This window comes from Nelumbo nucifera, chromosome 2 (genome assembly GCF_055504915.1).
Source record: "Nelumbo nucifera cultivar China Antique chromosome 2, China Antique-T2T, whole genome shotgun sequence".
NCBI lineage: Eukaryota > Viridiplantae > Streptophyta > Magnoliopsida > Proteales > Nelumbonaceae > Nelumbo > Nelumbo nucifera.
In genome coordinates this window covers 96,707,379-96,720,374 of record NC_142650.1, presented here as the reverse complement: position 1 = coordinate 96,720,374, position 12,996 = coordinate 96,707,379, and the positions used below count along the sequence as shown (strand labels likewise).

General features: G+C 34.7%; 1 protein-coding gene across 1 annotated transcript; it reads left to right on the top strand.

Moving 5' to 3' along the window:
* The first annotated feature begins 7,835 nt into the window (after positions 1 to 7,835).
* LOC104589875 (putative disease resistance protein At1g61300) lies at positions 7,836 to 12,471 on the top strand. Its single transcript, XM_010248324.3, has 2 exons — positions 7,836 to 7,967; positions 8,947 to 12,471. Exon 2 carries the CDS (start codon positions 8,953 to 8,955, stop codon positions 12,091 to 12,093), a length of 3,141 nt encoding a protein of 1,046 aa, XP_010246626.2. The 5' UTR covers positions 7,836 to 7,967; positions 8,947 to 8,952; the 3' UTR covers positions 12,094 to 12,471.
* The last annotated feature ends 525 nt before the right edge of the window (positions 12,472 to 12,996 follow it).

Here is a 12,996-nt window from a genome sequence, read left to right as displayed (position 1 = left end):
AGACTAAGGATTTGACATCTTATTAGAGATAGAAAGCATCTAAAGGTTTGGTAGGAGTCCAAGTTGAGGCCACACTAGGTGTAATGGTCCTAAGGCTCTTGTAAACTAGCCCAAGTTTCAATTAGCCTATCAAAGTACATCCTTATGGTTAACTCCCTCCCTTAACTAAATTTCCCCTGTAGCCTTCAACCTGCATGAGCCTCTAGAGCCTTCAAACTGCATGAGCCTCTAGAGCCTGAGCACATCATCCTCTAATATTTCATCACTCTTGTTAACCTCAAGGAGGTTCCAACTTTCCATTGCCTTCTACCTTAGACATCCCCACTAATACCTATTAGATGGCTCAACTCCTCGTCTCTTCATCTCCTCTGCTCTACTTCCCATCTCTTTTAAAATGCTTTTTTTTTATCAAGTCAATAGGCTATGCATGACTATTTGGTAAAGCCCATGGGCCATAGTATGTGTTCAATGGTCTAAAGAAAAGACTCCACAATCTTGCATATAAACAATATGCATAGGGACACCTTATCCATCTTGAACATTTTTTCTTCCCCATCATTACCCATGAGAAGTGGAATACAAAAATTACTTGTTCAAAAAAGAATAAAAAGATGGAGTGATGTAAAAATTATAGTACAAGATAATTATCCATGTATGTTTTTTCTTTTCTTTTCTTTTCTTTTTTTTTTTTTTTGCTCTAAGTGAAATCAAAAGAAGCTAGAATATTAATATTGGAATTGGAAAATATGCTTCAAACAAAATGGAATTCTGCCATTTTCATTTTTAAATGATTTAATTATCTTGTCCCTACCATAATGAATTTACCTCAAAAAATAATAAAGACTTCACAAATTAATTCTCAATTAAGAATCTAAGACTGAGACATGTTTCAAAATTCAAATCACACTTCTCTATAGTATATACATATTAAAGCATTCTTCCAAGGAATATTTTTTAATAACCACTCTAAAATGACACTATATGGAGAAAATGTCACTTGTAGGGTGGAGGGGGAGGACCAGGTCCAAGCGGAATAAGCCAATGCCGAATGGAGTCAATGTGTAAGGGCACAAGTTATAGCCTATAGGTCATATTCTCATTGTTGGTTGTGCAAAGAAGTTATCTTATTTTATGAAAAATAACTCATTAGTTTACCGAATAGAGAAAAACAAACAATGAGATTTAAGACTGAAGCAAGAAAGTATAATATTTGTTTGAAAAGCAAAACAAAGCAAAAGGGAATTGGAATCGACAATGGAATATTGAACGATAAGAAAGAGAATGACAAAGAAGAAGAATAAAAAGAGAGGGAAACCGAGTTCACTCACTATTATTTTTCTTAAATCAAGTTTCCTCTTGCTATTATTTTTCTTTGGCAAATTAGCACTAGAAAAGTAGTGTCAAGAGGTCTCACCATTTCAAGAGCTTTGAACCCTTAAACTCAGTTACAAATTCAATGAAACTAATTAATTTGTGTCCTAACTTTGTGTTATTATCTAAAATTTCTATTTTCTTCCTATATAAACACTAATTATAGAGCAAATATACACCTCTAGCCCCACCTCTTAGGCCTTTTAAAATTTCTATTTTTCTCCCATGCTAATTTATTTGCATGGGGGGCATTTGTGAGGGCAATTGCCCACATTGAGATTTACATAAATCCACCTGTGGTTGGGAAGGATTCAATCTATTCTTGGTAATGTTCAGATCAAGTTTCCAATGAATAGAAGGTATACCATAAGAAGAAATAGTTGTTATGCCTTCCAACAATCGACAACTCCCTTCTATTAATCGACTAACAGGTTATACCAACTCTCAACTATCAAGCATAGTCAAATCATCTTTTTTCTATATTATAGTTGATTCATGAGTAGTGTTTTCAGAAGCATTAGCCTCAATTGTCATGGATAATCGACTCATCATTTTCTATAGTTGACTCATGAACAATGTTTTCACAAATACTAGCCTTGACTGTCATGGGTATTCGATTCATCAATTTTTACAATAGACTAACCTTAGAGACTTGAATGTTTACATTCCAAAAACACCTAAGGTTAATTACTTTTTAAGTCTAGGAACACCAAGAACTAGATTTAGTGCTAATCATTGGTCTCTAAGATTTGGTTTTATCAAGATTGGTTAGGCTCAAGCTCATAGTGTGTATCTCATGCTTGTGATTTACATCAATTCCTAAATATAATACAATATACACTACTTCACCTTCTTGAAGAAATTCAATGAGATTGATAGCTGCCCAACTCTTTATATACATGCTTTGATTCTATATAGCATTTGATAAACAATTCCAGCTCAATGGAAATAGCTACACACTTAGCACCAGTCATTAGTACTCTCAATGAGTTTGTTATCATCAAAACGCAAAGGGGCAACAATTATCCTGACATTATTATAATCATCCTGGTAACAAAATCTAAAACAATAGTATCTCATTTGTAGTGGTTGAATCATTACACTATTTTTGTTAACTCAACTTATGGGCACTCTATTTGTTAGGTCCTAAAGGAGTCAAGTGGCTATAGGGAATACCCTCCCAAACATGCAAAGCCTCTACACATTCCTAACTTCTTCCGTTAGGCCAAAATAAAAAAAAAATGTCTACCCTAGGGTCATTTTGTTGGGTCATCATGTGAGCAAAAGCCACTGGGACACCCTTCTTACTTACTAGAGAAGAAACTACACACACAAACAGAAAAATAATAACAAAAGAAACATTAGAAAGCATTAGCACAAAACAATAAAAGAAAAGCATACCTGAGAAACTAGAGATAGTAGTAAAGACAAGCATGGAAACACAACACAGAAATATAGCAAAACTCACATGCACAATCCAACAGAGACTAAACAAAGGGAAAAATGTAATGGAACTACAAAAAGCAACCAATTTCCCCATATACAACAACTTAAAAGAAATAAATACAAAGATTAAAGCATAAGGTTGTGTTTGGAAACGATGCAAATGGAGTGTAAATTCCGGTTCAAGGTAAATTTGCACTTTGGTTCACTTTTGCATGTGTTTGGCAATATTACATTTTTGCATTGACAAATGACAAACCAATGAATATTTACATTGATAATAAGATGTAAAAGTACATCAATAAAAAAGAAGTAAATTTGCATTCAAGTGGTCTTTTGATAAAAAAAAAAACATATGCTTTATTGGAATTCCTATTTGCATCCATTACAGCTAAAAATTTGTTTGGTAAGAAGGTAAGTTTGTCAATGCAAAACTAACCCAACTTTGCAATTTATATGAACCGTTTTACACTCTACATATTTGCATCGTTTCCAAACACAACCTAAGGGAAATCAACAAGAGAGCAAATGGTGAAAAGGAAACTCCTTGTATGAAGTTTGATTCAACTTCTTAGAAGTTCTCATTGGGCCATCTTTTGATTCTTTACTTTTTATGGATCATAAGTATCTAAATTAATTCAACTAGAACTCCAGAAGTCACGATTATCACTTCTGTTATGCCAATTAATTGATTCTCAATTTTTTTCAAGTGCAATGCCTTTCCAATTACAAAATTGGATTTTATCTACTAATAAATGTATTAGTGCAATGACATGTGTGTAAGTAAACATATAAATGTTATCCTTGTATAACATGATACTTTGATTTAATTTTTATAACTTGCATCAAAACCTAGGCATGTTTCGACATATTACATAGTATAGATAGAGATATTATATATTTATTTGAATAGACTTTACAAAAATCTCTACCTTATTTCTCTTAGCTTTTATTTGTTTTTTTTTAACTTTTTTTTTTGTGGGTGGTGATGGTAAAACCTCTATTGTAGCTGCTATTATAAGCCCCTTACAAACTCACCTTGAGATCCATGTTGTTACGCTACACCAAAAACTTTGCAAGTTCTGTAAACTTTGTGCTCACATGTAAGTCAATGGTATCCAAAAATCTAATTTCAAATGCGAGGTTCGACATAATCAAATCGAATTTGGATATGACCTTATTTGATTCGATAAATATCTGAATTCAACCAATTATATAATTCTATAATTCATATATATATATATAAACATTTCAAGTAATTTATATATAACTTTTAAATTATATAAATACTTTATTTATTTTATAAATAAAATATTCATATTATGTCTATTGATTACCTAAAATAATTTATCTATTGAATTTTAACCGAACCAAATATTTGAGTATTTAATCAAATTCAAATTCAAATATTAATTTTCAATATCCATTGGATATCAAATTGAATTCAGATATCAAATTTTATAGTCTAATTTGAATTTGGATATTTATTGATACAATTTGAATTTGATCTATTTATGCTCCTACTCACATGGACCTCCTTATCCTCCATTTCTCACACTTGCCATTATTTATTTGTAAATTAAATTATTAAAAAATATAAGGAGTCAAAATAAAAAAAAAAATGCTCTTAGTCTTAATTGTGTTGGATAAAGTTCATCATTACTCTCTCCAATTAGATCCTTCTTGAAAAGGCTATTTACTTAGGCACCTCCTTTTGCTTCACATATTTTACCCTCTAGTTTTGTGTATTACTAAAACACCCTTTATAATTTGTAATTGTTTATTTAATTTACCTTTTGTAAAGAACCATTTTTTATTTCATTGTGAATAGTCAAGTGACCTCTTAAAGCAACTAACAAATATAAACGGGCATGGATCTAAGGTTTTTTATTCCACAAATACCCCTAATAATTTTCTTAACAATCTTTTAGGAAACAAAACCCTACCCCCCACCACCACATTATAACTAAGTCTAAAGAAGACATGGAGTGGATGTGATGTGAGAATTTCTAAGAGTATTTTTGGAATAAAAACTCAGGATCCATGACTTCTCACATTTTCCCACTCATTTTAAGAGGTCACTTGACCATTCCCAAGTGGAAATACAAACGGTTCCTGGTGAAAGGTTGTTTAAGTAAAACTATTGCAAATTATAGAAGTGTTTTAGTAATTAATACACAATCTAGAGGGTAAGTTTTGATAAATACTTGAAATTCTAGGGGTGACTAACTAAATGACCCTTATTTGAAGCAATAAAAAAGTAAATGACCCTTCTTAAATCTCTCTCTCTCTCTCCAATGGTTAATGTTTGTAGCATCTCCTCTCCCTCATTAAATTTCTTCTTTCCTCTTAAATTTGCCAACCCCTTTTGGCTCTCTTTAATAACAAAGGAGAATAAATTAGACAAATTGGGTCAAGTTAAGGGCCAACCCAAGACCAACTATATATATGAACCTTATCTTGGAACCAATCTAATGTGTCAAAATCAAATTTGCCAACCCAAACCTAACCAAAGTTCTATTTAATTACATTCATAGCATGGCTTTACTTGCTAGTTATCTCTTATGTCTTATGAGCATCAAAATATCATTAATTCCATACTTAGCCTAACAAGTGTTTATAATCATAATTATTAGTATTAATGCCTAACAATTAAATGCAAGAAATGCTTAAAGCTTGAGCTTTATATTAACTAGTATTTTTTATTTTTGCTAATGGAAACCTATACTACTATATTTTAGATTTCTGGACTTTTATCTTGACTAAAATATCTCTCTTTTTGAATTTGGTCCCTCTTTATTGTGAGGGCATAAAATGTAATTTGAGTGTTGCTATGTAGTTCATTCGATTCCCTCTCATTAATTAAGGCCCATATTTAAAGCACTAACTCCCATTTTATCTCATGGAATCCTATATGTAAGGTATTTTTTGTTTTTCATAATTTTAATATTATAAAGACCTATATTTTTAAAATCAACCAAGAAATGAAGTTGCCTTCTCATGTAGGTGGTTGGTAATCAATTCAACCATTTGGGTCAAATGGGTTAACCCATGTTGCCATGTAATTAAATAACGAAATTTAAAAATAAATAAATAAATAAAATCCATAGAAAATTTTATTAAACACATCTATAATATTATATATAAATATAGATATAGATATCATATTAAACAAAAAAGTATGATATTTAAGAAGTATTTTAATTAATAATGAAGCGGAAAAATAAAATTTAAAACCAGCCAGAAATTAAACCCTTTTTTTTCTGGATGGTGGATCATGGTTCAACCATTTGGGTCAAATGGATCGACCCATGATGTCATAGTTAAAAAATAAAAAATGAAAAAAAAATAAAAATACAAAGATTATAGAAAATTGTTATGTAAATGAAATACAAATTTTTTATGTAAAAATTATAGAAAAATGCAAAAAAAATTAATCATATAAAAATTGTTTTAATTAACCAAAATTATTTTTTTTTTTGTAAATGAAATAGAAAATTTAAAAACAATCTGGAAACAAAACCATTTTTGTATCTAGGTGGCAGGTTAAAGGTCCAATCTTCTAGGTCAAATGAGTCAACCCATTATGTCATAATTAAATAATAAAAATATATAAAGGTTTGTAAAAAATTTTGAGCACATCTTTTATATTATAAATCCTTCATATTAAAAAAATGAGTGTGATAAAAAAAAGTACTTTATCAATTATGAAAATCGAATACTAAAATTAGAAAAAAATGAAGAATTAATGTGTTCATTCATTGGTTACAACTTTTATAACACCAGTTGATTGGCTTACGATATCATGTCTTACCAAATTCCAATATCATAGTGAACCCAAGTCTTTAACATTTATTCAGAAATATCCACTGAGAATAATAGATTTGAAGTTAAAAGGTTCAAAATCCATGTATGTGACATGTAATTATATTGGAGCAAGTGATGAATATATTCAATTATATTGATACGAGTTTTCAATATTTCACCTGTGCCACGTATTCACGAGTTCAGATTGGCACCCCACATGCACATATCAACGTGCATTGAAAACATTTCCATGTCATTGGGAGATGTTCCCAATACACAGTTGGGATGGGCAGTGGGAACTGGTCGAATGTGCTCGGCATGATGCGAATTCTGTATCCATAATCTCAAAAACCCATTAATAAATATCATAACCATATTTTGCCTATTGTTGTGCATCACCCATCTATGACCCGTATGTGTGCCTCCAACTCCCCCATGCAATGGAATTTGGATTTGCTCCACACAAAATGCTCCTCACACCAACTTCACAGCCACATCTCACCATGTATTAAGAACATTTCACATGGATAATAGCATACAATTAGGGGAGATGCAAAGGGGAGCCAGGAAGGACCTACAAGAGCAATGGCCCCCTATGGTTCAAAAATTCCCACTTAAAATATATTCTTCCATATAAATTTTCCCTCTCCCCCACTCCCTACCCAATGGTTGCCCCCATGGCAATCCATATTTATTCTCACCCGCCCGCCTGCCCACCTGCCGAATCCACTCTAGATTTTAGCCCCCTCATTAAAAGTTTCTAGGTCCACCCCTCGAGACTCGGGAGATGTTTCCTCCGATGTAGGGCTGAAACATGCTGTGAGATATGATGCGAGGAGCATTATGTGATGAGCAGATTTGGACTCCATGCTCTAACTTAACCGGATAGGGACAGGTGTTGCACACTTATTAAGCACGTATACTCACCAGATAAAATTGGGATCTGCTCCTCATACAGGGCGCCTCACAACAACCTCACAGGCACATCCCACCTTTTATTGGGAACATCTCCCATAAAAAATAACACACAAGTACAGAAGACGTTCCACCTTTTATTGTGCCTGTGAGGTCGTTGTGAGGCGCCCTGTGCGAGGACCAGATCTGGTCTCCACCTAATATGCCCCCACCAGATGTGACTCGAGGGAGTGTGATATAATTCTGACCGAAATTAATTGCAGGACTATAATGTAAATTACATAACACTTAACCGTACCATTATCACTCTCTATCCCCTTCATGTGGTTTACACCAGCAACCTTCCGATAATGCAGCTATATATATTTGCTATTGCTGGTTCTTGAATTTTGCTGGAAAGTGGAAACGCCACTGAGCAAGGGTCAACAGAGGTAATAAATTTACATGTTCTAGTACTAGACTTTGTATTCCCGGCTTTGATTATTTAAACTTTCATTAATATCATATATCCATTATATTAAATTCCCTCGTATCAGTTAAAACAGATTAGGTTCTGAATCACTTCATTTGATTAGTTGTTGCCTTGATTTTTTACATATTAGAACTCAATTTCAGTTCAGAAAGATCACAAGTTCACTAGCTTGGAATCTGTGTGCTACTAGACTTTGTATTCGCTGATTTGGTTATTTAACCTTTCATTAATATCATATATCGATTATATTAAATTCCATCATATCGGTTAAACTGATTAGTTTCTGAATCACTTCATTTGATTATTTTGCTGCCTTGATTTTGTTATATATTAGAATTCAAGTTCAGTTCAGAAACATCACGAGATCAATCTGCTATATATATTCACTAGATTGGAATCTGTGGTATAACACTACCTGGATTTAAAATGTTTTCGGTTTAACCTTCTCAAGTGTGAGGAAGAGCTAGGCCAAGAAGGGTACCAGGTTATTAGTTGCAGCAATTAAATAAATTTACAGATTTGACTTATTTGATTATTCACTCATTAATTAATGAGTTCTTTGAAGATTGAGGGTGCCAATAAAGTTGATTAGTAAAGCTAGCTAAACTTTTGAGCTTTGAGAAACGCCATGAACAAGAAACTACTTGAGAGTGCTACTGTTTTCTTGAGGAAACAGATGGGCCAAACACACTTCCTGGGGTGTGTTAATGATGTTGCAAGATGGAAAAACAGAAACAGGGAAACATTTCCTCTTACCAAATACCCTGATTACTTCAGTGTTTTGTTTTTATTTTCTAAATGGGTGGTAGCATATCTCTACTCATGTCAAATTAATATTGCTATTATCTAGTTGCTTTTCTCATTCCCCACATATTATGTTTTGTTAATTAATATGAATATATATCCACTAAAAAGCAGAAACCGAAAATTTTTCACAGCCAAATATGGAATATCTCTTGGGAGAAATATTGGGGAATTTGGTGAGGGATGCTGTGAGAAGCATGTGTACTTATTTTGGACACCAAATCAACTATCTCAACAATATTGGAAAGCATTTGGAAGATCTCAATTCACAAGCTCAAGAGCTGCATGATAACAAGGCAGATATAGAGGGAGAAATAAGTAGAGACCCAGTTTCAACAATCGCAACCAAAACATGCACAACTTGGCTGATGCATGCAAGTAGCTTTGAGAACCAACTGAACATGATAGAAGCAGAGTCGAATGCAAACACTCAATGTCTTGGTGGGTGGTGTCCCATCCCAGACATCTGGTCACGAAGGAAGCTCGGCAAACGCCTAGTAACCTTAACAAAGGAAATTGCTGAGCATAACAGGAAAAGCTCAGAGTTGAGGCAAGGTTCAGAAATTGTTGCTGATAAACCTCTACAGACAGTTGAGCCAGCCCCTGTCCCTCCACCAGCTATTGAGTTGTGGACACCCATCGATCGCAACATGAAGAGGATATTAGATTGCATAAATGATCCTCAAGTCCAGATGATTGGTGTTTGGGGAATGGGTGGTGTTGGCAAGACAACAGTACTGAAGCACTTGAACAATCTACCTGAAATAGATCAGATGTTTGAAATTGTTATTTGGGTCACAGTGTCCAGAAGTTTGAATGTGAGAAACATGCAAAACGAAATTGCCCAAAGATTAAAACTAAAATTGGAGGACAACTCTGAGGATGCTGTGGCAAGAAAGTTGTTGCAGCATTTGACAAGCAAAAAGTACTTACTTATTTTGGATGACTTGTGGGAAAGCTTTGAGTTGGAGAAGATAGGAGTCCCAAGTCCAAGCAATGAGAACCAATGCAAGATAGTATTAACTTCTCGATCCTTGGAGGTCTGTAGGCAAATGTTTGCTGACAGGGACATCAAGCTGGAAGTCTTGTTTCCAGAAGAAGCGTGGAAGCTGTTTTCCCAAATAGTTGGTAAAGTAGTGGAGTCTCCTGAAATAAGACCAATAGCTGAACAGATAGTTGAGGAGTGCAAAGGTCTCCCACTTGCCATTCGAGTTATTGGGGCTTCCTTGAGAAACAAGATTGATGTCTATGAGTGGAGAAATGCAAAAGAAGAGCTGAGTTCAGTGAAGTATGAGACTACTGCTCTTGAGATGGAAGACAAAGTGTTGGCCATACTAAAGTTTAGTTATGACCAATTAAAGAGTGACAGTCTGAAGAAATGCTTTTTGTATGCTGCATTATACCCAGAAGACCACGCGATTTATGTAGAAGAATTGATAGATCATTGGTGGACAGAGGGCTACATTGATGTCCAGCCAAATGGTAGCTGGGGCATTGCACGCGATAGAGGTCTTAGTATTGTCAATCAACTTGCAAATGCTTCTCTTTTGGAAAAGATTGAACGTAGTTTCCTGTTATTAAGAGTAAAGATGCACGATACTATCAGAGATCTTGCACTACATATCGCATCATTATCATCACCCTCAGATGATGGTTGTAATAACTTCCTTGTGAGAGCAAATGCTGGAATAAGTGAACCTCCAGATGAAGTGGAATGGAGACAAGCCATCAAGATCTCACTAATAAGCAATCGAATATCCTACCTTCCTGATAGGCCTGAATGCTCCGCCAGACTCTCAACTTTATTGCTGCCGAAAAATCAACATTTGGAGATTATTCCAGAGTCATTCTTTGAGCATATGCAGGGACTAAGAGTTCTGGACCTATCCTGGACTCGAATTCAAGAGCTGCCACCATCTATTTCAAAGCTAGTAAGCCTTCGAGGATTGTTTCTATGGAGATGTAGCGATCTGCAAGCCATACCATCACAAGTAGGAGCACTCACCAGCCTTGAAGCACTTCATGTAGGACCCAGAATTGAGCACTTGCCTGCTGAAGTTGGGCAACTGACTCGTCTAAGAAGTTTGCGGGTGATATTTACAGCAGACCAGAAAGATGGAACAGAAAGGCTGATTCCTGATGGGACACTGGTAAGGCTATCTAGACTGGAAGACTTGATAATACATGCTGAAGGGTTTGTTGATTCCCACTTTCAATTTTCAAATAAATGGATTGGGATTGCAGAAGCTCTTGCTAGGGAGGCAACCAGATTGCAAAAGCTAACTAGATTGGGTTTTCTCTTCCCGAGTGTGGATTATCTCGAGCAGTTCTTGGGAGCAAGTTTGTCTTGGAAGAATCAATGCTTGAGGCTATTCCATCTACAAGTCACTCCAGATTTTACAAACCAGCGTGTGTTGTATTCACTTTTTCAAACACTGCAACATTCAGAGCATTCAGTTCCTATTCCCTACATTGAAGGGGATCAGAGTTTGAAGTTTGTAGGTGGGGATGACATACCCAATGCCATCGTGGAGTTACTTAGTAAATCCTCCATTTTCTGGTTAAAGGAACACAAGACAGCTAAAACATTATCAGATTTCAATAGGATGGGAAGTCTGAATCATCTGGAATATTGCATGTTGCATGGTAGCAATGCCATGGAGACTGTGCTCATGGTCATGGATGCCACTGATAATGCTGCTGTTTTGCCAAATATAAAAATATTAGCGTTGGTAGCCATGTTCAAATTGAGAACTATTTTGGAGGGACATCGATTGCCACCATCAAGCTTCAACAGATTAACTTGTTTGTTTATAAAAGATTGTCCAAAGCTGAAAAGTATCTTTTCAAGAAGCAGGACTCCGCAGCTCCCAAACCTTGAAATTGTTATAGTGATCCAATGTTCGATGCTAGCAGAAATAGTGAAGGAAGACAAGGAAGAAATAAATGAGCAGAATGATGATGATGTTGTGCTCTTCCCCAAGCTGAACTACTTGCGAATTTACGACCTGCCAAAGCTAGTTAGGATCTGTGAAGAAGATGCACTGGCCAGCCCACCATCATTAGAAACAATTGATGTTGTTCGGTGTCCAAACCTAAAGAAACTTCCCTTGGGCTTGAGGAGCACAAGCACCGAGCAGCAGAAACAGCAGAACACAACCTCCTTAGAAATTGGTGCTTTAAGGTTTATCAAAGGTGAAAGAGATTGGTGGAAAGCATTGGAATGGGACCAGGATGACTTCAAAGAACAACTTCAACCTCTTTTTGTTGAAAGAAAGTGAGACATTGGAATGAATAGAGACAACCATAAGATATAGATCCTGATACTGAAAAAAATTATTAGGGAAAAGGGATGATATGAACACTCCATGGTGGATTCTCCATTAAGTCATTGAACCAGCTATCTGTTGTTTTTGATATTCCAAGTTCACAATTCTTGATTGCTGAAGATCTTTAATCAGTAATCTTTCATGGTTAATGGCTAAACAATTTATTCATATTCACTAAAAAAAGTGAATACTGGTAAGTCTATAAATTGTTAGTAGTAAGAAGGCGCTTAAGCCATCACTATCCACATCAGTACTGCTAACAATAATCGCCAGTATTATTGAGGCAAACATTTTACCAAATTTTAATTTGCAAAAGGTTTATTTTGTGGCAGTTAGGGTTGAATTGTTTTCAACTTTGTAATATTTTAATAATATATTGATGCAGATCAAGACCATGCCCCAAGAAGCACAAAAACATTTGAAAAGGAGAAGACAAGTGCGCCTTAATTTAAACTTACTAATGGGCTTCCAACACCCATTTTGGTTAGTGGGTTTCTAACGAATAGATTTATTAGATGCTCCAATAGCTAGTTTTAAAATCTCCAACAACTAATTTATTTGTTCTCTATAAAGCCTTGTAATCTTATGCAAGAGAAATCAGATTCTTTCTTTTATTTTGTGAAGCTTAGATCTTTCTTTTTAGAGTTAAGAGAATCCTCTCTTGGGTGAGTGAGTTTCCAATCCCTTTGGGTGAGTGAATCCCCAACTTTGTTGTCTCTTTATCTTCTTCTTTTTCATTTTTTTATACTTATGATATATTAATTGGTATCATAGATTCACCAATTGGTATTAGAGTGCATTGAGTTAGAGCTTGTAACTCCATTGCGCTACTCATTTTCCTTATCTAAAAATGGT